General features: G+C 26.3%; 4 protein-coding genes across 5 annotated transcripts in view; 2 read left to right on the top strand and 2 right to left on the bottom strand.

The window, feature by feature from the left end:
- Positions 1–695: 695 nt before the first annotated feature.
- On the top strand, positions 696–7,955 carry LOC126904935 (uncharacterized). The gene is made up of 12 exons (XM_050684340.1): positions 696–947; positions 1,007–1,099; positions 1,430–1,580; positions 1,765–1,898; positions 1,970–2,119; positions 2,431–2,579; positions 2,829–2,861; positions 2,987–3,149; positions 5,128–5,220; positions 5,447–5,594; positions 7,103–7,236; positions 7,449–7,955. Exons 1-12 carry the CDS (start codon positions 776–778, stop codon positions 7,751–7,753), a joined length of 1,725 nt encoding a protein of 574 aa, XP_050540297.1. The 5' UTR covers positions 696–775; the 3' UTR covers positions 7,754–7,955.
- A 1,896-nt stretch (positions 7,956–9,851) lies between these two features.
- Positions 9,852–14,628, bottom strand: LOC126903631 (uncharacterized). Its single transcript, XM_050681951.1, has 8 exons — positions 14,243–14,628; positions 14,068–14,185; positions 13,604–13,729; positions 13,422–13,542; positions 13,232–13,344; positions 13,008–13,145; positions 10,526–10,654; positions 9,852–10,028 (listed from the first exon to the last, which is right to left on the bottom strand). The coding sequence occupies exons 1-8, from the start codon at positions 14,326–14,328 to the stop codon at positions 9,891–9,893; spliced, it is 969 nt and encodes a 322-aa protein (XP_050537908.1). The 5' UTR covers positions 14,329–14,628; the 3' UTR covers positions 9,852–9,890.
- Positions 14,629–15,562: 934 nt separating this feature from the next.
- On the top strand, positions 15,563–17,660 carry LOC126903630 (general transcription factor IIH subunit 4). Its single transcript, XM_050681950.1, has 3 exons — positions 15,563–16,334; positions 16,386–16,840; positions 17,127–17,660. The coding sequence occupies exons 1-3, from the start codon at positions 15,753–15,755 to the stop codon at positions 17,503–17,505; spliced, it is 1,416 nt and encodes a 471-aa protein (XP_050537907.1). The 5' UTR covers positions 15,563–15,752; the 3' UTR covers positions 17,506–17,660.
- A 3,051-nt stretch (positions 17,661–20,711) lies between these two features.
- Positions 20,712–24,568, bottom strand: part of LOC126903722 (E3 ubiquitin-protein ligase SMURF2) — a 9,992-nt gene continuing 6,135 nt past the window's right edge. For both annotated transcript variants that reach the window (XM_050682141.1, XM_050682140.1), the window contains exons 9-14: positions 23,949–24,231; positions 23,663–23,881; positions 23,425–23,603; positions 23,035–23,359; positions 22,827–22,968; positions 20,712–21,570 (exon numbers count right to left, since the gene is read on the bottom strand). In XM_050682141.1, coding sequence (XP_050538098.1) covers positions 21,386–21,570; positions 22,827–22,968; positions 23,035–23,359; positions 23,425–23,603; positions 23,663–23,881; positions 23,949–24,231 — 1,333 coding nt within the window. In that variant the 3' untranslated portion in view covers positions 20,712–21,385. The remainder of the gene's footprint in view (positions 21,571–22,826; positions 22,969–23,034; positions 23,360–23,424; positions 23,604–23,662; positions 23,882–23,948; positions 24,232–24,568) is intronic.

Raw genomic sequence — 24,568 nt, 5'->3', positions numbered from 1 at the left:
TAGAAAAACACTGTCGTTTCGATTATTGATTGTTCACACTGATTAACTAGTATGGATTATGTGTATATATAAATCTTAGCACAATAATTGTTTTATTATTATTTACAATTATAATTAGTATACGTATAGAATGACGTCTACATTATTAAGTCATTAATTACTCTGATGAACATATTAATCTATCAATGAGTATTTTTTTTAAGCAAAATCGCATGAAATTAAAACAAATATTATGTAATAAATCATTGACCCATTTTAGATAGACAATTGGAAATGTATTGTCGAATGATATACTTAACCGTTTATAGTATTAAATAAGTGACCATAAAAAATAGCATTCTATTGGGTAATTAAAGAATTTACGATATTATGTTGATGATGTTACGAAAATTATAGACCATCCGTACGTGAAGATAGTTAATGTCGTAATGGCAAAATAATTAAATCGATCAAACACACAAGGTTGCGCAAATTTGTTTGACACTTTTTGCACGTTGTTTAATGTTTTGTTTATGCTATTTTGTCACATGTGTACATCGTTCTGCGTGACTAGTTGAATGACATTCGTTAGGTCACTAAACACGGAACTCTACCGCAGTAAGTACTCGGTGAGAAAGTAAACAATAATAATTTTGCATATTTCGCGTGTATATCAGACGCACACCTTCATAAATACGGAAAATGCATGTGTTGTTTAATATAACGAATGTGATTTGGATACAAAACAAGATCGTGTCCGCTCGCAGAATTAGTGCATATAGTCCATCTCGGGTCCATGTCCAAACGATTACGCTGCGAAAAGCCGTTTGACAACGTTCTCCGTCGCACTAAGACAATGAGCACTTACTACTTGTATTTTTTTACAATTTTGTTTTCCGTAACACGTACTACTCGCTCTGAAAATGAATTATTGACACGCACTCACACTTCTAAATCAGAATCACTCCGTAAGTTCATTTCTAACAATAGCTTGTCGCATTTTCGTTGAACAAAATCTTTTTTTCAGCTTACATGCTCCGAGTATGTCATCGAAGTGATCCAAACTTAAACGATTGCGTAAAAGAATCTATTGAAGAACTTAGACCATACTTGGCTGAGGGTAAAACACTTAAATTTTTTTAATCTCCTTAGAAGTAAATTTAATCGAATCATAACTATTGTTCTATTTTAAAAGAACGTTCGTTATGGGGAAACATTGATGGCATTAACGCTGCACTGAGAGGTGCCTCGCTTGTCATGTTATTGAGTTAAAAAAAAAAATCATAAGAAAAATTCCGAGTTTTACTAGTGTTTTGTTTAGAGTTTGCCCAAGACCCCAAAAGTCATGAAGGCGGGCCTGGGTACGGTTGTTTTAAATTATATTTGTAAAAATAAAAGACAGCTACAGGAAAGAATTTATCATAATAACTTGTGGTTTTATTTCTCATAGGAATACCGGAATTATTTATACCATCATGCGAACCTTTATTCATACCCGAAGTCGTTATGAATCAAGGCAATAAGGGCAGTGTGAGTGTCCAATCCATTTACCGTAATATTCGTGTGTATGGGCCAAGTCAATTCGTATTAAAAAGTGTCAAGTGAGTAAACGCATCATAGAAATTCTTAATTCTTCATTCGTGGTCTAACCAACACATTAAGTAATTTTTTTTTAGTTTTAAATTGATATTCTTAAATTTTAAATATTAGCCACATGTGATAAATTCATTTTATACAACACACAAAGTAAATGCTAACTTCGAAACTGATTATTATCATTTTCAGAGTGGATCTTGAAAAAGAAAAAATTCGTATTAAAGTATGGTTACCATTCTTGCGTATGACTGCTGATTACTCCATCGAAGGCAGAATTCTTATGCTGCCAATATCTGGAGCTGGGCTCAGCGAAGGAAATTACAGTTCGTCATTCTTCGACTACATAAAAAATGATTTAATGTCAAACCAGTAATATAATGTTTCATTATTTCAGCAAACATCGAAGCTAACGTAGTTGTGCAAGCCAACACTATCCAATTGAAAGGGAAAAAACATTTTAATGTTCAAGATGTGGCCATTGATTTCCAAATCGGTCATGCAAGCATTTACCTCAGTGATTTATTCGATGGCGACACGGAACTCGGTAAGCATGAATACCTTTACGCGTAAATGGAGATTTACTAGTCTTTGACTATTTTACATTTGTCAAAACTTATAGCCTTTTTAAGGTCCAAAAAATAGACATAAATTTCCTTAACAACTAATGTAGTTTATTCAAAAATAATTGTAAGCTTCAAATAAAAAATTAATTAGAACTAGTTTTACTGGGTAATATTTATAAAGCGAGATTAGTCAAGATCTAATTTTTCATTTGTACTATTTTTTATGTTCAACACGATCTTTGAAATGTCGAGTGTTGAAAAATTAATTTTTACATAATTTTTCATAAACCAGGTGATGCAATGAATACTTTCTTAAATGACAATTGGAGACACGTTGCCCAAGAGTTCAAACCAATTCTAGAAGAAACAATCGGTGATTTGTTTAAAAAGTTTGCAAATAAATTGTACCATAAATTTCCGAAAGATGATATTCTTCCAGTTTAGGAAATATAATTAATAAAAATGTCCATTTAAATACTTTAAATGTATTTGTAACTTATTAATTTATTTTTACATTTTTGTAAGCTTTTTTTATCGTAATTAATTTGTTCAATTTTATTATTATTATTATTATTGACAATAAACTTTTACTTTAATTTTGCTTGTCGTTCTTAATTTTTATGACTCGTGTAATATGTTATAACATAATATAAATTTAGTATTCTATATTCGTAATGTATTGGTTACCAGAAACCTGATGAACCAATGAAATTGCCCTACCAGGTAAAAACTTTCTCTGTGGACCAAACTAGTCCTCTTCGGCGGTTTAATAGTGTTATGAGATATTACAACAGCACAAGTTGTGGCGATCGAATTACCATCGAGTCTGTATAACTGTTATTTTTTAATTTTTACATTATTATTTTTTTATTATTAACGATTTTCAATCAAACATAGTTATGTTTCTTATATCCGCCGCAGTTTTATGTGTGGCAGTTATAGAAACTACCACTGCAAATAATTTCACATACAAATCTTCACAAGATTCAACACCACCTCTTCAAACTGCTCGTAAGATGTTTTTATATTCTATAACTTAATAATTAAATTATTTGAGTACAAAAGTTAGTAATATAATCGCATTATAAATCAATAATTACAAGAGTTGTAATGATGCAATACAGCAGTATACGTACAATTACTATGAGAAACGGGGTCGGATTTTACATGTAAAAAAAAGAGTGGAGGAATATCTCTCTTATGAAACTGTTTTAATTATTAAAATCGGCAATTTAGTCCAATCCTGCACTATTTAACGACTTAAAATAAAATTAAACGTTTCTTTTACTCATCACAATTATAAAAACTTCAATCCTAACTAAAAATTACATTTTCATCGCATTTTTTTATATTATAGTAACCGGAGAATCCTACAAGTTTAAGTATTTAGACTGCTTAAAAAAAAATTCAACCCAACCGATTCATAAACGAAATCTTTCATTTACGATTTATCCACTTCCTTCTTACCTCAAAAACTAAATAAAAAATCTACTAAAACATGAAAATTCAAAGGTTTTTATTATTATTGCATCTATAGTTAATATTATTTTCAACGTTTGAAATTTATTTAATGAAGTTCTTGATTTTTATCTCTGACCATAATCGACCAAAGGGCGACTTCATTTATAACATAATCAGACCCGCTTAAAGGACATCCTAGAGATTATTTTTAGGGGGATGTAAAGTGATTTTTTCCGACTCAAGTACCTTAATGAGTATAAACTCTACAATTTATACAAAAAATTCCGATCACTAATGACTGCAATGAACGTTTAAGAGGTATGACTCCTTCACTTTCACCTATAAAATCGCCTCTGGTTACCAAGTCCTAATCTTTTTAAACAGTTTTCGAATTATAATGAAGTTCATAAGAAAAATATACGAGTAAATTTTAAATATCTGGTTCCAATCTACGAAAGTAATCGCTCGAATTGCATTTTTAGATCTAAAAATGGCCGACCACTTAAGATGTTAAATTATCTATTTATATTAAAACATTGTAATCTTAAATGTGAGCATTAAAATTTAATCTATAAATTTAACAGATATAATACAAAAATTCAAACTCGTATAAACAAAAATTACACATTTTTACGAATATAAATAGTAATGACGAACCTCATTAAAAAAATATTCTTCATAAACAACAAAAAATAAATCTCGGGCGAAAATCATTATTCAATCTAAATTGTGTCTTTTATAGAAGTAACATAATTTTCAACTCATTGAACAACAAAAAAAAAAGTATAAATTATGTCAATAAAATTAATCTACCACTTACCTCAACTAACTAAAGTATTTCCGATACTTATATAAGACTCAGTTATTTACACTAACAACTATATATAATAATACATGGTTTATATACATAATACGTGATAATACATGTATACTTACGTTTCAATCATAACAATGTGTCCCGAGGCCACACCGCACCAAGTAAATCAAACAATCAATATAACTATTAAATAATACCTAATTGCTCTTCCGAAGAAAGTATTTTAAAATATTTACGCTTATTTATTTTCGGCAGCACTATCCTTAAAAACTTTCGAATCTTTGAAAAAAATAAATAAGAAGAAAATCAAATACTATAACCAGGGCTAGTCCAAAAACGGATATTGAGATGACGCGTCTTACCCTAATTGACAATATTTTATTAATATTTTTGTATATAATAAATAATAATTCAATAGTTAAAATACATCTCTTGATTGATATTTTATAGACAAAATTGAGTCTATAAAATCTATACAATTGCGTTATCGAAGTTTATTTCTTGAGAGAGAATATACAGAAGAAATTTTTTATTACCCCTACCAAAATATATGATTATTTTCATAATGAAGACAGTTTCTATCCTCTATATCACATATGAAAACACTCTGGATTCAATGAAACTATTACATTAATACCTTAATGGTTATTGGAAAAAATTGATGTAGCCTTAAATTCAACTAATAAAATTATTATTTTTGTTATTTTCTAGCTATATGGTTAAAGTCATGCAAGACAAAAGATCCAAATTTAGATGAATGTATAAAACTCACTTTTGAAACGATGTTTCCATACTTGGCAAAAGGTTTAAATGCATTAGTATAACAGGAGTATCATTTCATTTTTTAGGCTGAGCGAACATTTAAACAGACTTCTATATATTTACTATATTTTATTTTCATTAACAACCGTAAAATCAGGGTGAGCAATCACCCCCACCTAACATCTCCAAGTGACGCTCCTGAAATAACTTATTTTAATAACTTATTATTAAACAATGTTGTCTTTATTGTTCTCTTATTATCATACAGGTATACCTGAAATTGAAACTCTACCATTTGAACCATTACATATTGATAAGGTGGCTCTAACCAAAGTACAAGGTGCTGTAATGCTTTATGGTGCTTTTACTAATCTCACTGTTCGTGGTCCAAGTAATACAACTGCGCTTTACACCAAGTATGAGAAAAAAAGTCTTTTTTAGCTTAATTTATTATATTTTTTTAGTTGTGTTTAAATAGCTAGTGAATTTTCGTAAGAAAATCATGTAGTATACGATTTATTAGTGTTTTTTGAACTTCAAATCAAAGACACCTCTGACATTTTTCTTTTTTGACTTTTCTATAGTATAAAGGAGCGAATTAACAAAAAAATTTATAAATAATTACGCATTTATTTTACAAAATGGAAAGGACAGTAAAAATTTGTTTTATTTAAAGGTACACGTGAATTTTCAAACTCGAAAATAGGTATACGCCATATGTCCCGTATAACACCTCTACAAAAAGTTTCAATAGATAAATAAATATTAATTATACTACTAAATTATCTCAGTGTTGGCCTGGCCCATCTTTTTTCTTATTTTTCCTCTTAAAAGACCAGTTATAAACCGCCTCGAAACTACTGTCAGGCTTTACCCCAGAGCAACCAACGTACCTTTTCTTTTTACCTCTCCGATGATAAAGGATTTGTGCCTAGATGGCACCACGTGGTGGTAGAGCTTTTCAATATTGACAATTATATGCGTTTAAGTAGTCTGGGTACATCACCCGGGTAAGATGATAAGTAATTTCCCCGTTAGTCTGACCAATCCCAATTCGACTAGGTTCATTGAGGGACCCAGTCCACGCCGTCTTTTATTTCTTTGTGGAGAGACAAACGCGCTTCTGCCTCCGCTTATCACGTCTAACGGCGCGCTCCATTGCCAGCTGGTGAACAAAAATCAGGTTCGCAAGCATTTCCGTCGCAACACAAGAGGTCAAGTGATAGACCGACATTATCCACATGACGGCCTGGCATCGCGCGAACAGCCCAATTAGTCATGAAGTTCCTAGGTGTCGTTACCTAAAAAAATATCAACAAGTCTTCCATGCTCATGATAGATTGTCTATTGTCATGGGAGTCATCTGAAAATTTTAAGCCAAAGATCCAAACACGAGCTAGACCGACACTATCCCAAGCAAAAAAAATATTCTTTCTGAGAAAATTTACCAAGAGAGGGAATAATATGTAATTAATTTTTAGTAATAAACAAAATTATGGCCTCTAAAGGTTATTTCCCGATATCAAAAAATAATCAGTATGCGTCTGGTAGTAAACTACTGTCCACCAGCTAGATCTACCATTCGTACATTTTGTTCCTATAATATAATAATTAATAAAACATTTAGCACCCCCCTTATATAAGGGTGGGCGTTGGTACAAATATTATGTACCAACAATTTTCTAGTGACAGAAGGAGTACAAAAAAAAAGCATAGCTCAAAAATAGATCTATAACTTTACTTTTGAGTTAAAACTGAATAAGATTGCCGTTTAATATAATTTAAGCAATATGGAGATAGGTTTTATTATCCCTAACATACACATAAAATCCTCGATTTTGCTGATCAGTATTTTTAAAAATAAAATTATTTTAGAAAAGGTTAATTATTTTGTTTTAAAATTTATTATTTTTGAAACTTTCAGAATGAATTTGAATAAACGACGTTTGGATATTGGATTATTTATACCAACCATTAAAGTAGAATCAAAATACGATCTCAAAGGAAACATTCTTCTTTTGCCATTAGTCGGTGTAGGCGACGCAAAACTGTTTTTGAGTTAGTACGATGTCAATTTTTGAATATTTGTTCAAAGTTTTTAAATAAAAGATAAAAATGCAAATGTTCAGAAAAAATATATACGTTATAATAATAATGTACACATTTTATGAACCAAAATTACCATTGAGTTACTGACTCGTATACAAGAACATAAAAGAAATTGAATCGCGAAAAGCTATTTAATAAATTATACTTATTTTAATTTTTAGAGAACGTGACGACACATGTATATATAAATATCGACTTCATAAAAAACATGAACGAAACTGTAATGTTGGCAAACAGCATGAAAGTGGATTTTAGTTTGACTTCCTTGCGTATCAATCTAGATAACTTATTCAATGGCAACAAAGTTTTGGGTAGAACAGTAAATACGTTTTTGAATCAAAACTCCTTACAAGTCGTAGAAGATCTGAAAGAAAATATCGGTGAAAATCTTTCAGTAATATTTAAAAAAATTATGAACGATGCATTTAGTCATATACCCACAAAGTTATGGTTATTAGATGATTAGATGTTTATTTATATAATCTAAAATATTGTACATAATTTTTATATCTTATTATAGCGATAAATTGTCTTGAGTAGAACGTTAAATTATGCCACCTATCGTATAAATATTTTTGAAGCATCATGTTACTATTTGTGTAATTTTAACTGTATGTATTATTTTTGTGATATTACATAAATTATTAATAAATATATCAGATTTATAATTTTTTTTTTACTATCACTTAAGTACAACTGATTGAAGTAAACTAAAAGTTATAAATACTGAAATTTTTCTTAAAAGGCCATAATTGGTCATGACAAAAAAAAATTTAATGAAAAACACAATGCATATATTTTTTTAAAAATGGTTTCTGTAAATTTAAATTTACGATTATTTTATTGATTGAAATTATATAATTTATTTAATGAAATCTATAATTTTTACTTCGTTTTATTGTTGACATTATTACTGCTACTATATTGATGATGACTTAGTTATTCGAGGAGATATTTTTTTGTATGATTTTTAAAAATTAGAGAATATGGTAAGTTAGGACATAATTCTTACACAATAATTTTTAACCATCAAGTGATAGAAAGGTGTCTCAAATCTTTTAACTTACATCACTAGAGTAATCATTGTTTGCTGAATACTTATGTGCCTGGCTTCGTCCAGATTAAAATTAATTTTTATAAATTATTATTCATTAATAATGAGACATTTTAGTGTAGGGTGTGCTAACCATTATATATAAAATATTCAATTGATAAAGGATAACCCATATCATAATGTATTATGTGTTATGAAATACTATATGTTTTACAACCAGGAGATAAAAAAAAGGTAATATTTTACAAAGATAAGAGTGCAACAATTGAAATAAATGAGTTTAAAAGAATATGGCGGAGTATTTCTGTAGACAATACAGAGTGATTTTTTTATCATAACCCACTCAATTACTTGCAGAATAAATATAATTTAAACATTTTTTTTTTTTGGTTTTTTTTAGTTACACATTATTTTTGTATTATTAACTATTTAAAACTTTTTATATTCATCCCTTATGCCTTGTAAGGATGTCAACTTTGTTTTTTTAAATGGGAACACATATTTTGAATTTAATAAAATGTTTGGATTTTTAATTCAATAGTAAATAGCATTTGAATTATTAATATAACTTTATTTGTTTATTAGAAATAAACATATAAAGCTTCAAATTTTTGAGTTAATATACAGGTATAATACACAAGGGATTATAAATACAGGAAGCTAATTAGATTTTTATGACATTGCTGTCACAGTTACGGATTGTTTATTATCAATTATGACTATCAATAGATATACTTTCCGTATTGTCAGTTAGTGTATTTATAAACTCACAACAATGTCCCTTACTACCATTGATAATAACAATGCTGTACCTGCTAATATCAATGTCATAAAAAATCAATTAGCTATCTGTATTTGTAAACCCTTGTGTATTATACATGTATATTAACTCCAAAATTTGAAACTTTAAATGTTTATATCTAATAAACAAATAAAGTTATATTAAAAATTCAAGTGCCATTTACTATTAAATTAAAAACTCAAACATTTTATTAAATTAAAAATATGTTTCCATTTAAAAAAACAAAGTGGACATCCTTACAAGGCATAAGGGATGAACTTTAAAAGTATTACATACTTAATAATTCAAGAATAATGTATAACTAAAGATAACTAAAAAAAATAAAGTTTAAATATATTTATTCTGTAAGTAATTGAGTGGGTTATGATAAAAAAATCACTCTGTATAGATGATGAAAAAAATGAAAGAATACTTAAAAAAACAGGTTTATTGAGAATAAGAAAAGGATATTATTAATTACTTATTAATTAATTTCATAATGAATTGTAAAGTATTAGTTTCATGAAGATAATGGCGCTAGAAAATTTAATCAAATTAAACAAAAAAAAACCTGGCTCAAAGAAAAGAATATACAAAAAATCAAGAGATAATGAACATTTGGAAAATGTTTTGGAAGACTATACACTTTAAAAAGCTAACATTTAATAAATACATGCAATATTTTGCATCTTTTGTAAATTATATAATTTTGTAAAAATTAAACAAAAATTAAAAGTTAAATATTTTTATTCTATTAATTTTACATTATTAAATTTCATTAATTGAAAAATTATCAATAATATTATTAATATCCATCACAGCTTTCAACCTCAATGGTAATGTTCCTAAGCTTACTAATTTTTCTGGCTTATTAGTTTCAACTTCTTTTGTAAGACTAAATAATTCCTAGAAAATTACAATAAATTAAACAAATTAAAATTAGCTCAATTATTTCAAGACTAATAAATTTATATATCTTTAACTTTAAGCTATATATAGCCCTTATTGTGTAAATTATAGCTCGTCAATTATACTAAAAACAATATTTTTAGCTTGTTCAAAATTGAAAAAAATCAATGATATGAAAAGATAAAAATTTATTTTATTTTATTTTAAAGAGAAAATCTCTTTAAATAATGGTAATATATTGACTAAATTATAGATAAGGTCTAATTTATTTTATTAAATGTTTGAAAATATTTCTTACAGAATTACACTTCCTTAATATGTAATGTTTATTAACATATTCATAAAAAGGGGAAAAAAACGGTAAAAAATTGACTAAATTTAAAGCTGTTATGTCATTTTACATAAAAAAATTGTATTGATAAAAATGGCATCCATATATCATATACCATCCATATATCATAACCCAACCTAAGCATACATTTATAAATATTTACCTTATGATGTCTTTCTTCATTAGCTTTCATTAACTCATATATTTTCCCATTTAAATTTAAAATGACTCTCCCAGATCTATAGAATTGCACTTTTCCTATAGGCCGAGAACTATATTCCATATCCATATTCTAAATTAAACATTACAACTATTATATAACAAATTTACAAATCACATTTATGATTAACTTTAATATTACTGAGAGGCCTATTTTAAAGAAATGTGTTGATTATATCAAGTTTCACTAATTATAAACATTTTCTCAATGTAAATTATAATGATCATTGATAATACTAGAACTATTTTTTATTGTACATTTTATAAAATTTTTTTGAACTTAAATATATATTTAATCTGTAAGATACAATGTAATTTTCATTCAATAAATTTAAAATTGAGATTGATTTTCAGCATAGCACTTTAATTATTAAAAAACCCAGGAAAGGAGGGTCACCCCACAATGGTGATGTGGCATATTTGGGTCAAGTATGATACCTAACAGTGATTAAAATCGCCATCATAAAAAACGCTTCAATGCAAATCTTTAGATAGTGTTTAACCCATCAACGCCGAGAATTATTTTTTTTCAAACTTTCTATTTTTTTTACTAAAAACAGATTAATATAAAACACAAAAATAAAAAAAAATTATTTTTAAATTTTTTGAAAATACGATTTCTGAGATATTGAGTGTCACCATATGGGTACACTCGGCTTTTACCTATTAAATTATTATTCTAAGAACGCGCGATAAAAATAGCAATACGAATGTCACCATATGGGGACGCCAGGCGTTGATGGGTTAATTTAAAAAAATTGGTGGATTATTACAAAAGCTACATGATCTGCTATTTCCTTATTTATATCTTGATTAAGATAAAGTATGTTAAATGAAAGAGGGATATAAATATTATTTCTCATAAAAAAATTGTATTGATCCCATACACTTTTCAATAAGTTAAAGCAATATTAAGTTAAAAATGTAAAAAATAAAATCCAAAATTTTGATACAAAAATAGCATTTGTTAACTATTCTCATCATGAAGACAAAATAATGTCCGAATTTTTTTTTTCCATGATAAAGTATATTACATTAGCTTTAATTTAAGATATATATGAAAGTGTCAGACTTTCCGAACACATTCAAAAGTAAAGTTGAAAAAGTTAATTTTTTGTGAAAAAGTTGTAGTTTTAAATACCCGCTATGGGCAGGTAAAGGGTCAGATTTATAAATTAAATATATTAAAAAAAAGGTAAAGACATCATGAATCTATAAAAAAAAAAATTATATTGAATTGGTTATTTTTAAAAATTTATGGCAGTTTTAAGTAAAAAAATGTTGAAAAAATGACGAAAATTAGAAATTTTTAAATTTGTATTTTTTTTGGAGATTTATGATTTTTTTTCTATTTATGGGAACGAGAGAAATATTTTCAATTTTTGAAGCTAATGTCTTTGACTAGATACAATTTGTGATCTTTTGACGTATCGTTGATAGAAATCAGTTTGGTGAGAGCTGAGAAAAAGTGGTAACAGACACAAAAAAAAAAACACATCATAGTAAAACTAAAACCTTCTCAGCTTTGCATCGAAGCTAAAAATAATATTTTTTCTGAAAAGTGTTATGTTTATACTACCAAAAATTTATAATTTTTTAGATAAAATGTTAAAAGCAAACTGATAACATAAAATGTCAATATTTTAAGAATATTAAAAAAATATCCTAGAATAAAGTAAACCTAATTTTATTTGTTTTAAACTAAATAATTCAAATAAACAAAATTACAATTTGTATTCAAAAAGTACCAGGACAAATTTAATAATGGTTAATCTACACACGAAAATGTGTAGATTAATGGATATGATCTAAAAACAAAGTTTCAGTCATCTCAGTGGAAAACAAAATTTTTCCCTAAGCCAAGAAGAACTCCCCAAGTGAGATTGAATATTAAGATAATGCTGATGATTTTTTTTTTATATTGAAGGTATTATTTATTATGAATTTGTGTCCCATGGAAAACAAATGATTAGGTATTCTATAAAGATATATTATTACATTTACGTGAAAATTTGCAAAAAGTCACTATAAATATGGTGAAATAGAATCTGGTTTCTTTACCACAATAATTTTCCAGTACATTGAGCACTGTCGATTCAAAAATTTTTTGCTGATCAAAAAATACCTGTGGTCTCACACCCCTTATTCTCCTGATCAGTTCTCATGAGATTTTTTTTCTTGTCCAGAGTTTAAAATCTACACTTAAAGAAAAACAGTTTCAAGATATGGAGGAAATTAAAACGAATACAACAACAAAACTTTAAGCTATAACTTTGGAATAGTTTCAATCCTAACATATCGTTAGGACTACTGTATCATACAGAGGAGAGATTTTTAAATAAGATATCTTTAAATAATGTGTAACTTCATTTTTGTAATTATTAAAAATAATATCCTGATACTTTTGGAAAAAAACCTTGTATTACCTCTTCTTTAATAAGTCCATTAGACTCAGGTATTATAGCTGCTTCGTTTTTAACTGAGTTTTCCAAATTATTAGTAGTATTTCCAGTTAAATCAATATTTACTACTTTAGGTCGAACACTAAATGAACTGTCATAAAACTAAAAATTCAATTTAAATAAGAAATACATAAAAAAATAAAACTGTATTTTTATATAAAGAAGTCTTACAAAGATAATTGATTTACCTGCAAAAGTGACAACGATTCAGGAACAACAAGTTCGCTTAAAGAAGGATAAACTGTTTCCTGAAATGGGTACTCTAGACTATTTTCTGTTTTTATAACAGATGTTTTTTTTTCTACATAAAACATTTACCAAATAATCAATCTTTTATTTGAAAAATTCCAAGGAGTTTTAATAAAAATAAAAATTAACCTTTTTTAACAAATGGGAATCGAATAGGTCCATGATTATTTTCAAGAGGATCATCAACATCAAATCTATCATTTTGAATAAGCTGCATTTGTTGAATACATTGATTAGACTCAGCTTTCACCTTAATTAATATTATATTTTTATTTTACTACATTATAATTTAAACATGATTTACTACTTACAAAAGTTCCTTTACTATTGAAATCACCATGATTAGAGTATGATCTGAAACCAGCTGTTAGTCCAGAATGGGAAGAACCAGATCTAGAATGGCTATTTGAGCTCATGTTCGAAAATACACTTTGAATCTAAATAAAAATATAAAACTTTATAATAAAAAAAGCTAACTAGTATTGATGATTTGATAGTATTATTACTGGGCATACTCTGAAAAGATTTCTACATTGTGATATAAATTTCATTATTTTATGCTATTTGTAGAACTTTACAGGATGGAAAAGACATAATTGATAAATATTAACATTTTATACAATTAAAATTTTGCTACAGTTTTTTCATTCATATGCTACTTATAAATTCTAAGAATACAATAATTATTAAAAAAACGAACAAAAAATAATTATTGAAACAAAAACTATTAAAACACTATTGATCTATTAAATTTGAAAGAAATATTTGAACATACTTGTGTAGTAGATCTTTCTTTAACTTTTTTTTGTTTCTGGGTTGATGATTGCATATTACCATCATTTTCCACTTTAACTTCAACATTTGCATTCGATTCTGAATCTTTAGCTGCAATTCTGCAGAAAAACATTAAAATATTAAATAAATAAATAAATCTTCATACAATAACAAACCTTTTGTATCCAAGATTGGGAGTAAAAACTTTTTTTTTATTTGCAAGGTTTGATAATTTTTTATGTATATCTGGCCGATCATTCATTTTTGAGATTTATTAAAATAGACTCAAAATAACATGAATATCTTTATTTAATTATTTGTATTACTAATATTGGTGAAAATTTGTCTAAGTTGTATAAATTTAGATAGACGATAATATGTTGCATATTGATAATAGCTGATAAAATTATTCCACTAAAAATTCAGTAGTTTGAACACACAGATAAAGATAATAAACTAGATTATCAACTATCCAATATTGCCTGTATTAACCTTTAATAGACAAATAACCACCATATTTTTTGAAATCAAATAATTTTTCCTATACTTTGTGTACAAATTATTTTGTTATCAGAACAAAAAATTTGATAACAAAATGTTAGGCCTCAAAAATTATGGCGGATATTTGGCTTCAGTCATTATCACAGAAGTATCTAAATACAAGAATACATCTATATTTAGACACCTTTGTGATATAACTATACGATGAATATTGTATAAATTATCATAATCATAATACCCATCCTCAGAAATTCTAATATAATTTTTTGAAGAATAAAAAATTTTTTTTGGATAAATATTGGAGTATTATTTATAGCCAAAAAATGATTTTACTTAATGAATGTAATAAAACATAAATAAAAAAAATATTTTTGTTCAATATTATCTTGTATATATTCAATGTGTTCATACTGTACATATGATATGTACACTAGAATCTTTAATTTCTTTTTCAGTTAAAGTATCAAATTCTGAAAAATGTAATTTACATAAAACACTTAACATGGTACTTAAGTTTGTTCAAATAACCTTGCAATTTAAAAGCTTTAATTTTATCTTGTGGTACTTTATATATAAATTTACCTTTAGATATACAAATACAGCAATTTCGAAGCTTATTATTTAAAAGTTAACTATTGAACAAAATAAAATTATATAGGCAAAAGTAGGGCGTATAATATAAAGTGAAATGACACTTCAATGAAGATCTATGCGTTTAATTTTTGTAATATTTTATTTCATCCTGTAAATGCAAGTTTTTAATATATTTTTATACATATAAACATGTAAATTGAATAAAGTATTTTAAATTTCTGATGTAGTGCTAATCAATTTTATGAATTAGATTTCTTAAAGTATTTCAAACTAGATTGCGCCATGTTGCATGGTCCGATCACTTATCAATAACGTCTCAACTTTGCCGAAATGACAAACCTGTTTGTATAACCGTGTCTATAACAGACAGTGTTTATATTTCTAGGTTAGATATTTTGACTTGTTAAACTGTAATCTAAGTATACTGCAAGATTAATGATTTTAATACATGAATTATAAATATTTATGAATTTTCAGCAAACACTAAAAATTAACTTTTATTTTTCTGCTAGAAACTTCACAATCTGATAGATAAAAATACTTGTTATGATGCAAATATTTATAATTAAAATTTTATAAGTATTTCTAAGTATGTCTAAAGACTCTAGTTCGAGTAAGGAAAAACGTAAACATCTGAAGAAAGATGATGGTTCTAAAATTCTTAAAGTTTTGACATTATTTGAATATCTTACTAAACTACCAGAAGCTGTTCAAGATCGACTTTATAGTCATCCGCCAACATGTTTAACTGTATTTAGAGTTTTACCTGATATTGCACAACAATTTACATTACGTATATTGTTTATTGAACAACCAGTACCACAATCAGTTCTTTCTTCTTGGGTTCCAGCTAATTATTCCAATGAACTTGAAGAGTCTATTGAAGTGGCTACTAATCTACATATATGGAAACTTACTGGAGTCTCTGGTGGTTTAAAAGGTTGGATTCTTAATTCAACTTTCAAAAAGAAACTTAAAGTAGCGCTTATGGGAGGAGGCCGTTCTATGGTATCAAATAATGAAGTGACTGCTGATCCCAAAGCAAGAGATGTTGACTTTCTTGATGCATATGCATACGAGAGGTGGGAATGTATATTGCATTATATGGTTGGTTCTAAAAACGAAGGCATATCAGCTGATGCTGTTAGAGTTTTATTAAATGCTGGTCTCATGGTGAGTTAACAATTTTTATAGAAACAAATTCAAAGTAAAATAATTTTTTAGGTTCAAGATACTGATGGTAGTCCAGTAATTACATCAACAGGATTTCAGTTCCTTCTTCTTGATATGGCTACTCAAGTCTGGTATTTTATGCTTAGATATATGGAAACTGTTGAATCACGAGGACTTGATCTTGCCCAGTGTCTGACTTTTCTATTTCAAATACACTTAGGTACTTTAGGATGGGATTACATTACTGATGAAATGTCGGAAAATCTTCAAGCATTTTTACAACACCTGAGAGAGTTTGGATTAGTATACCAAAGAAAACGTAAAGCTGGTCGTTTTTATCCAACACGTTTAGTTATAGAGATGGGTCAAAGTAGTAGTCGAACATCTGAACGAATGAAAAATAAAGAGAGATATATCATAGTTGAAACTAATTTTCGTGTATATGCTATGACTGATTCAGATCTTAAAGTTGCATTAGTTGCATTATTTACCCACATGCTCTATAGGTAATATATATACATTGTTATTATTCATGTTCAATTATTCAATTAATTTTATACTAAATTAATGGATGATAGATAGATAATATCATAGAACATTTTTTTATATATTTAATTCAATTGTATACAAGGTAATAATCATAATATTATATAAATATACAAATGTTTACCCAACTTTAAATGATTATTATTATTAATTTTTAATAAAAATTTATAATTTATCCATATTGTTTCATATAAAATTTGATGACATTAAATTTAGAAATAATGATTAATATTAACATTTTTTCAGGTTTCCTAATATGGCTGCTGGTATACTTACACGCGATTCAGTACGTACAGCCTTGCGTAGTGGTATTACAGCAGCTCAAATAGTGAGATTTTTGACTGTACATGCTCATCCTCAAATGCAAGAAAGTGGTATTCCTCAAACAGTTATTGATCAAATATATTTATGGGAGAATGAGAGAAATAGACTGACTTTTATTGATGGTGTGCTGTATAGCAATATTAATACACCAAATGACTATGAAACTATAAAAAATTATGCTATAGAAATAGGAGCCTTGGTATGGTGTGATGAAAAAAGACGAAATATTGTTGTTAGTACAGATGGACATGATGATGTAAGAAAATTCTGGAAAAAACAACCCAAGTCCGACCCATTTTAATATAATGTGAATTATATTAATTATAATTTATTACTAAGAAATGTAAAAAATGTTTAATTTAAACTATTTGTTATTGTAAATTAATTTCTTAATGACACTTTAAAGTGTGAATATATACCATTTTTGAGGTATTAAAGTTATGTATAGTACATTAATTTGAAAAATTGTTTTTTTTTTATGATATATTTAATTTCATTAATTTTATCATTTATTCTTATCGCCAGGTACAGAATATTTTTATTCTTATTTTTTTTTAAGATGTTTTTTCCTTATTATAAAGCCTTACTGGAGAATATTTTCAAATTTTATTGTAAAAAATAAAAATGCATGCCTTTTAATTAAAAACCTAAGAATTACGTAAATTATAAACGTATTATTACGTTTAAGAACAGAACAATAAAATATATCATTTAATTAAATAAAAAGTTCTACTTACCAGCAATTTGACTATCGAGTGTCAAAATTGTTTACTGCTATAAAAGACCATTTTTCAATAGTTATTTAATTATAGAAAACCTCACTGTTTTTCTAAAAAAAATGTATAATAATTAGTGGAATTTATATTAATAATTTAACCACTTTAATTGTTTTAAAATATTACTTAACTTTTATAATTTATTTGAATTAATTAAAATGAGGTTATTTTATTTTACATTTGTCTTATGATACATTTTAACTGTTTACTCATATTTTAAACTGGTTTTTTTAATAACCCTTTTCCAAACATCATTTGAATATTTTTGAAACTTTATTAATAGAGTATTGTACTGTATTCAACAATAAAATTGTTGGCTTACCTGTTTTAATATTCGAAAAAAAATAATAATCGTGATCCAACATACAGTTACAGTTAATATTTAAACCAGTAAAATAAGAATATATTTCATCAAAGGATTCATGACCTTACTTTATTAATTTTAACAGTGATCAACACTTGTAAAACCCACGGTAAACATTTTGTCCAATTTTTAAATTACGCTAATTCAAAATACATTCGAATACCCTTATGCATAACCAGCAGTGGCGTATGCTGTGTATGAACAGCATACACTTCACAAATTACAAAAATAATTTATTTTTAACATATTAATAAAGCTGTATTTTTGTAAAAAAATTTTCAATTGTACTAATTTAGTATTTCATAATATAATATGTGAATTTTCTTCCAAGTTCATTAATCATTAAGATTAATTAATCCACAACACCACGGACGCGCCGCGCTATGGTCCTTATAATATCTAGTGGCTAGTACCTACCCATGTTTATTATGTACGCAGTACGCACGTTGGCGATTGCATACGAGTACAGACAGTTATTTATATTTCTTATCGATAATATTAATAACAAAACATGTTACGCTCGCGGTCGTGTATTAGTCCTTCATGTATGTGGGATCAGTATTGCATACACGCTGTCGTATATCGTACCATTCTGTCGGTTATGTAAAACAATTATAAATTGTAACGTGTGTGTTAACTGTATATTGTTAGTGTGACATATCAATAATGTGAATGTACAATCGAACAATTTTTAAAGTCTTTCGGCTTTAGAAAAAAAATTATTGGTAAAGTTGAAAAAAAAATCTACATTTCATGATGAATTAAACGAAACTTTCTTACTAAAAATAGAAAAATTGATTTAATATATAAGTATTTATTAGTTATTAAGTTTATTATTTTATTCAAAGGTTTTACGAGATGTAATTATTAAAATAAAATAATTTTTAAAAAGTTGTAACGTCACAAATTCGAAGGTGGACCGTTTATGATTTTTTGTTATGTCTACTTATTTATTTTATCGCGCGAAAGAACNTGATTTATTTTGTGTCTTTTAAATATAATATTGTGTTATGTACTAGGTAATGTATTACCTAAAACTTCTTAAAATTTTGTATATTTAAAGTAAAATTTTAAAAACAGTATAGAGGGGTGTGAAGCACGTAGCCCCCCGCGATTTCATTAACTTACCATTTCAACACATTAGCTAAGCTGAAACCCACGCTACGAAACTGATAACCAACTTTTACACCAAAAACTCATTCGTTTATTTATTCTCCTATTATCTTAATTTATAATAAAAAAAATTAGAATTATTGTTCTTATAAACTCCCTATTTCAATTATGATTTCTATTGTCGTTTATTGACCTGTTTGTTTATAGAACTGATTTTGTCAACACCTCCACTTATTAACTTATTACAAAATGCAAAATTTATAGGCCATAAAATCAAAATTTTATTTTAATATAATTTGACTAAAATTTAAAATTTGCACAAATGAAGGCTATAATATTAGGTAGAATAATACCATTTTATCTTATAAAATAAAAAATATATATATATATATATATAGATTTTAAAACAAAAATATAAATTTATTACACAAAAGAATAATACTTTATGTATACTATACAAGTAAATACAAATTTTTATATTTATTAACAGTACATATTTTTTTATATGCAACAAATAAAAAACAATATTAATATAGAGATCGTTTTGAAATTAAAAAAAAAAACTGACAGTAATATTTTTTTACTCAATATGGTAACCAACATAAAAAAATTACTATTTTATATTATTAAATAATTTAAAAAAAATAATTATACCATGACCAAAATTTTTTATGTAATAGAAGTAGTTAAAAATGACAATATGTTTTTACATAGTTTTAATTAATAAGGAGGTTGGTATTGTAATTATTTTTGATAAGTTAATTTTTAAAAAAATTACATAATAGTTTACTATATAAAAAAAAAATAAGAGGAGGCAGTGATAGCTCTAATAAGCCTTATAAAAATGATAAAAAAAATACTAAATACAACATATTAAAATAAAATTTTGGTCTTCATAAAAGTTTCACAAGAATCTCTAATTTTACCAATATTTTTAGTGTATATATTAAAAAATTGTGCAAGTAAATAGTCTAACATAATAATTTTATAGTCTATTTCAATAGTATAACTTAGAAATAGATAAATATTAATATTTTCAATTAAATTTAAAACTAATTATTATTGTGCATAAATATATGATTCAACAATAACACAAATGGAAGACAAAATAACAAATCTTATTAAATAAATATAATAATAAGTAATTATCAGCTGATTCTAGGACTTACAAAAGTAAAATACATTAATTATATTACGTATTATGAAATTATAATATAAATGCACCATTAGTTGTTGATATTAATATAAATAAGCTCTGATAAAAAAATTAAATGATGTGATTAAATAATGATAGAGTAAAAAATTTAATGTTTAGTAGTTTATAATTGAAAAAACTAATCACATTTAATCTTAAATATAATAATAAATAAGTCAAGTATTTTACTTATTGTCAGTTAAAATTGAACCATGCGAATATACATACAACAATGGTAAATTAGAGACCATAAAATTTATTTATATAACAGAAATAATTTGTTTTTAAAGCTAAAGAAATATCCAATAGAGTATGAAATAATCTCGAACTCTATAGTTAAAATATGCTATTTCCTAGTCTTCAATTTACTAATTTACCCTGTTTATTGCACATATGAGAGAAGTCTAAAGTTATCATTGTAGTAGAACAATTTTAGATAAAATTTGGTATTGCCTAAAATTATAGTTTATTCGTATTAATACTATCTAATCATTTATTTTATAAAATATTTAAACAGAAAAATTTGAGGTATTCTACACAAGAAGTGTATAGTATACCCAAAAGATTTTTTAGATGTTAATCCAGCAATCAATTTTTTTTTCTTATAAAACCCTCGATCACAATACCAATATAAATGTTTACTAAATTAAAAACAATATAGATTACCAATTTTTGTACACATACTAATTATTGATAATATTTGTGTGTAAATATATACAGATTTAATTAAATTCTACTCAACAGTAAATCCACAAGTTTCTTCTACTGCTTGACTAAGTTTATCTAGCAACTTTTGTTTACTTTCATATTTTGGTAAATCAAGACGGTTAAAGCATGTGTGCGCTTTAGGTAAATTATCAGTAGGCACATCTGTAAGATGAATTGTAAATAAACGTGGACCAGCTGCTCCTGTTGACCCTTAAAAATTAAAATTAGATAGCTTGAAATTTTGTTATTTAGAAGTTAGATAATTATGAAGAATTAATATGGATACTAATTAAGATGTATATAAATAATATCTGTCAGTTCATATCTCAGTGATTAGGATATTGAAATTTAGTTTGATAGGTGTATAATCATAATTTTCAATTGAAAACTTTAATTTAAATGCTACAAATTTCAAAATTATTCTGACACATTGTATTAAATTTAACAGTTTTATAGTAAGAACTCTATATAATTAAACCATATTCTAAAATTGATTGAACTAATGCATTCAGAGTATACAACTATAGTGAATTTGAAAATTATGGTCCATTTTTATGTTAACCTTCTTAATATTTTTATGTAATAAATTATAACAAATATATAATCATATAAAATTATTTAGGGATTTCATCAGTGCTAAAACAGAATGTGTTAAGTGCTAAACACATACCAAATTTACGATGCTAATGATAATATTGTCCCCAAAATACGTTTTAATGATTAATTAACCAAATATTTTGAATTTTAAATAATTATGTTACATAGCAAAATGTTTTTTGTAAAATATTTTTATTTTTAACAATTAAAAAAAAATGGTAATTTTTATTTCAAATAACTTTGTTAAGTCAAAATATGAAGTTAGAAAGTCTACATATAAGATTGTCTACCTAACAAAAAGTTAACTTTAAAAAAATGTCTACTATTACTTGCTTGTTGTGGATACTAACTAATAATGTTAAATAATATAATTATTACTAATTTAACTTCATATTAAACATCAGTTTCTGATTTATTTAATTATTATGGATAAACAACGCATTATATTGTCTCACAATAAAAATATTTTATTGATAAATGAAAATTAAATATACCATCAATGACGTATGAATAGAAATAATGAAACTAATTGTAAACTATACTAAACCCCAACCGTGAACGCATTATTAAGTTTTTGATGTGATCTAAAATTCAAATAAGTATGATTTTACAAAACCCATTATTTTTAAGGCATTGCTAACATTATTTGAAATGTGTTGGTGGATATTTAAGTTATAACTTATTGTTACATATTTTTTATAAATAAAAAAAGATACAACTAAGTATTGTTGATAATTATTTTTTATAGGCTAGCATGATTTGTAAAAACTATTTGAATAATTTTCTAAAAACTTATATTCAAATATACCATTTATTAAAAAAATATATTTTAAATAATAATACAATAATAAAAATAAATTTTCTTTTACCTTGAAGAGCTTTAAAACCCTGAAGTGGAACTCTTGAACTACCCGTAACAAATTGTAATAATCTAAGTCGCATTTCTTGACTATAATTTTGTTCAACAACTTCCCAAAACCATTTTACAACTGGCATGTCAGCAGAACAGTGCTTACATAAATAATAAAGTTGTGATAATCAAATGTATAAAATATAAATTTTATAAATTATCATTACTTTTAACCTAGTATTTCTTCTCCAATCTTCAATATCAATTGTACCAATACCACTAATAATCAATTCAATCTCACGTTCGTCGAATGGTTTTAACAAAGTTCCAGGAACTACTTCAGTCAAACCTTTTTGTAGGGCCAAAAATTGTTGTTCAATACCTCTCATGAATCTATAAGTAACATATAACTTGACATATTCTTTTTTATTATCTTCAGTTAATTGGATATTTCTTCCATTAGTTTTTAGTTCATGTAATTTCAATACACCAAAACTGCTTTGCTCAACAGCAAAAGTAGTATCAATAATGTCTTTTTCAAGTCGATTTTCCCTATAATAACATTTTATTGTTAAATGGTAGTAAATAATTTAATAATCAGTAATTTAATAAATTACAATATGTATGTAAGACTTCGATGAAGTTCAGGATCAACTCCTTCAATATCTTCTAATGTAATAGGTTTGTTTAATAACATCTTATAAAAAGGTGTAGTAAATCCACCATCAATATAATGACCATGAAAAATAGCAATTCCAATTATTCGACCAACAAAATGAAAGTATGACAGGTGTTCCTAATCATTAATAATACAAAATGAATTTGTTTATTATTATTAAATGAAATTGTATTTACTGGATTAATTGAACTGTCAGGATTGATTTGTAAAGTGTAATTATCTTCTCTGGAGTACTGAAATAGCCCATATTGAGGATTGAGCATTTCATGAGATAACAAATATAACCATTCTCTTGCTACTCCTCCATAGTCCAAACCTTCTTCACCACGAAATTTAACCATAAGTCGTTTCCGTAGATCTTTAGGTCTCATTTTCATAACAGCTCTATAAGATTCCTTAAAAAATTTATTTTTACATACATTATGAAAAATCTATAATTTATTCATACAAATTCTAACATACTTCAAATATTTCTGATCTTGATACTTCAAGTCTCATATGACCAGTTTGAGGTTGTAATACAGATAACTCAGTGCGTAGTATTTTTTGTTTAGCAACTAGATCTCTTTTGTATTTAGGCAAACACTCAGAATCAGTCTCTATGCTTTGTGGACTATCAAAGACGGGCCTGACTGGAGTCCTATTATGATTTGAAGATGAGTCTGAAGTATTTTGTAATCTAGAGTTTTCTTTATTGTTCGACAGGTTCTGTTCATTTGTTGATGGGATTTGATCATTTTGTTTTCTAATATATAATATTAAATTTAACCAATAGCATTTAAAAATATAATATCAATTTTATGTATTGTCACATCTAGGGCAATTAAATTTAATCACTATTAAGAACTTTATTTTTGAAAAACCCAGCACAGGGGGGTCGCGGCACAGTGGTGACGTGGCATAGTTGGATCAAGTATAATGATATCTGACAGTGATTAAAATCACTATCAAAAAAAAACGCTTCGATGCAAATCTTTAGATAGTGTTTAATTTTAAAAAATTGGTGGATTATTCCAAAAGCTTCATAAACTGCTAGTTCCTTATTAATATCCTGATTAAGATAAAGTATGTCGAATGAAAAA

Source organism: Daktulosphaira vitifoliae, unplaced genomic scaffold (assembly GCF_025091365.1).
Source record: "Daktulosphaira vitifoliae isolate Bord-2020 unplaced genomic scaffold, ASM2509136v1 Scaffold_4, whole genome shotgun sequence".
In the NCBI taxonomy this organism is placed as follows: domain Eukaryota; kingdom Metazoa; phylum Arthropoda; class Insecta; order Hemiptera; family Phylloxeridae; genus Daktulosphaira; species Daktulosphaira vitifoliae.
The sequence above is the reverse complement of the archived record's forward strand: the minus strand, read 5'-3'. Positions and strand labels throughout refer to the sequence as shown.

Bases quoted from the DNA above. Each gene is read 5' to 3' on its own strand.
- LOC126904935 (XM_050684340.1), top strand. From the start codon at position 776: ATGTCCAAACGATTACGCTGCGAAAAGCCGTTTGACAACGTTCTCCGT. The intron at 948-1,006 runs GTAAGTTCATTT...TCTTTTTTTCAG, and splicing joins TTCTAAATCAGAATCACTCC to CTTACATGCTCCGAGTATGT. The intron at 1,581-1,764 runs GTGAGTAAACGC...TATCATTTTCAG, and splicing joins TTCGTATTAAAAAGTGTCAA to AGTGGATCTTGAAAAAGAAA.
- LOC126903631 (XM_050681951.1), bottom strand. From the start codon at position 14,328: ATGAATGATCGGCCAGATATACATAAAAAATTATCAAACCTTGCAAAT. The intron at 13,345-13,421 runs GTTAATTTTTAT...TGTTTTATGTAG, and splicing joins ATTCCCATTTGTTAAAAAAG to AAAAAAAAACATCTGTTATA. The intron at 10,655-13,007 runs GTAATACAAGGT...TGTTTAATTTAG, and splicing joins ATGGACTTATTAAAGAAGAG to AATATGGATATGGAATATAG.
- LOC126903630 (XM_050681950.1), top strand. From the start codon at position 15,753: ATGTCTAAAGACTCTAGTTCGAGTAAGGAAAAACGTAAACATCTGAAG. The intron at 16,335-16,385 runs GTGAGTTAACAA...ATAATTTTTTAG, and splicing joins TATTAAATGCTGGTCTCATG to GTTCAAGATACTGATGGTAG. The intron at 16,841-17,126 runs GTAATATATATA...ACATTTTTTCAG, and splicing joins TTTACCCACATGCTCTATAG to GTTTCCTAATATGGCTGCTG.